Raw genomic sequence first — 1,961 nt, forward strand, 5'->3', positions numbered from 1 at the left:
AATCCTCCATATGTGTACATATTAATGTATATATATATATATATATATATATTAAATATTAACATCATAACGATAACAAGCACGGTGTACTTATATATTTAGAACTTGATTATTGATACTGTATCTGTAAACATTTCAAGCTCCCCTAATTACAGGGCCTGGACTAACATTTAGGATCCTTCATGGTATCAAGAATCATATGCCAAGAATATATTGCAAAGTAATGTCTTTTGAATAAAGAATTGCATGAAAGGTTTATGTATAATGTAAGAAATGAAATTATATAGATTGCCTAGTACATCCCAAAACTGACTGACATTTATAGCTACAGATATGACATACATGGTACTAATAGTGGAAAGAATACAACTTGTGATGTCCTATTAACACCAACAAATGCAAGTAAATACAACTGTTGTATGTAAAAGAAAGTATGCTAAAAGGATACAAAGTTAGCAATTGAATAACCTCCGAAAAACATCTTCAGAAGAATAAAAATGTGTTAAAATTAATAAGATATTATACCACTTTTATATAAATCTGTTTCTACAAGTATAAATTATCTCTCACATTGTCATATTGTGAAATTCATACATATAATTAACTGGACACGCTTATCTAACCTGCAGGTATATGGGTATTTTTGTTAGATAATATTTTATCTCAAAGAAACATTTATGAAATGATTTTCTTGTTGATTGTATGTTAGTTTATCACAAAGTAATTTGCAAATAAGTATAAAGTGTTTTCTCCCATTTATTTTCTAGCAAACTTTTGTAAGTGAAAACAACAAAATATCAATTTATATAGAACCTTGTTTTTAGTGAAGTTGATAGGTTTGATTCAGAATCAAATGATTTCAGCAGTATAAACTTATAACCTTCTTTTTTTTATGTTAAATGTTACCAGAGCTCATTGCCTGAAAAAATAAACACAAATTAAATTTAAAAAAATGAGCCTTATGAAAAACTGTATTGATGGTTTTGTGATTTCAAGCACATAAATGTTTAAGTCTGAAATTATAAGTTCATTACAAAATAAAGGTAAATAAAATTTTTTGATGGTTTGGTGTTGAGTTTTAAATTTCAAAATTGTTTATGCAAGTTCTTTAAATGAGACTGTAACTTTATAAATACATGTGGAAATAATAGATTTAGGATATGAAAGGATGCAGTTGAACTCACAGTATAAATTTTTCTATCATTTCATTTGTCTCCTTACTTTTTTATGAAATATAACCATATGCAAATATGTCAATGAAACTGGATGAAAAACTTTGACTTTGATACAATTTAAAAATAAAATATTTTAATACTTAATGCATATGAACAGTAAATTTTTGAACAAATAGTTATTAAAACATTGTAATACATACAAGTTAAATATTTTTTAAAACAGAAAAATCTTACCTGCTAGAATATAATGGAGATTAACATCCTGTTGTTTTCTAAGAGAGTTTAGGTATCGAACCTGTACTGCTTTTTTAATTTCCACATGAGACAGACGTAATACATCTCCACTGATGGTGGAAATAAGTAGACTAGATTACAATCTGTCACTTTTTAAACAAATCACATTCAATACAAAATTATTTAAAAGAAACAATAATATGTAATCAGTAAGAGAATTCATACCAGAAACATGTGAAGATCAACATTAATAAATGTGGCAAATAAAGTTTTCTTTCACTTGATGTCAAAATAAAATAAAATAGACCATTTATCAAAGTTTTCAGATCAAAATTATTTATATGTGCCCAAACCATGAAACAGATGTAAACTTCTACAGTGCACAATTTAGAAGCATGGCAGCATCAAAAAGAAATCAATTAAATTAAAAACACAATAGTACTAGAAAGCAATCAGTTAGAAACACAGCAGCATCAATAAACAATCATTTAAAAGCACAGCAGCATCAATAAACAATCATTTAAAAGCACAGCAGCATCAATAAACAATCAT

The 1,961-nt window shown here is 26.7% G+C and overlaps 1 protein-coding gene across 1 annotated transcript in view; it reads right to left on the minus strand.

Annotated features, from left to right (window-relative positions):
• The window catches only part of LOC106468913 (telomerase protein component 1-like), a 101,432-nt gene that overhangs the window by 45,393 nt on the left and 54,078 nt on the right, over positions 1-1,961 (minus strand). Inside the window, exon 29 of the mRNA XM_022397317.1 lies at positions 1,410-1,519. Coding sequence (XP_022253025.1) covers positions 1,410-1,519 — 110 coding nt within the window. The remainder of the gene's footprint in view (positions 1-1,409; positions 1,520-1,961) is intronic.

Source organism: Limulus polyphemus, unplaced genomic scaffold (assembly GCF_000517525.1).
Source record: "Limulus polyphemus unplaced genomic scaffold, Limulus_polyphemus-2.1.2 Scaffold3218, whole genome shotgun sequence".
Classification (NCBI taxonomy): Eukaryota; Metazoa; Arthropoda; class Merostomata; order Xiphosura; family Limulidae; genus Limulus; species Limulus polyphemus.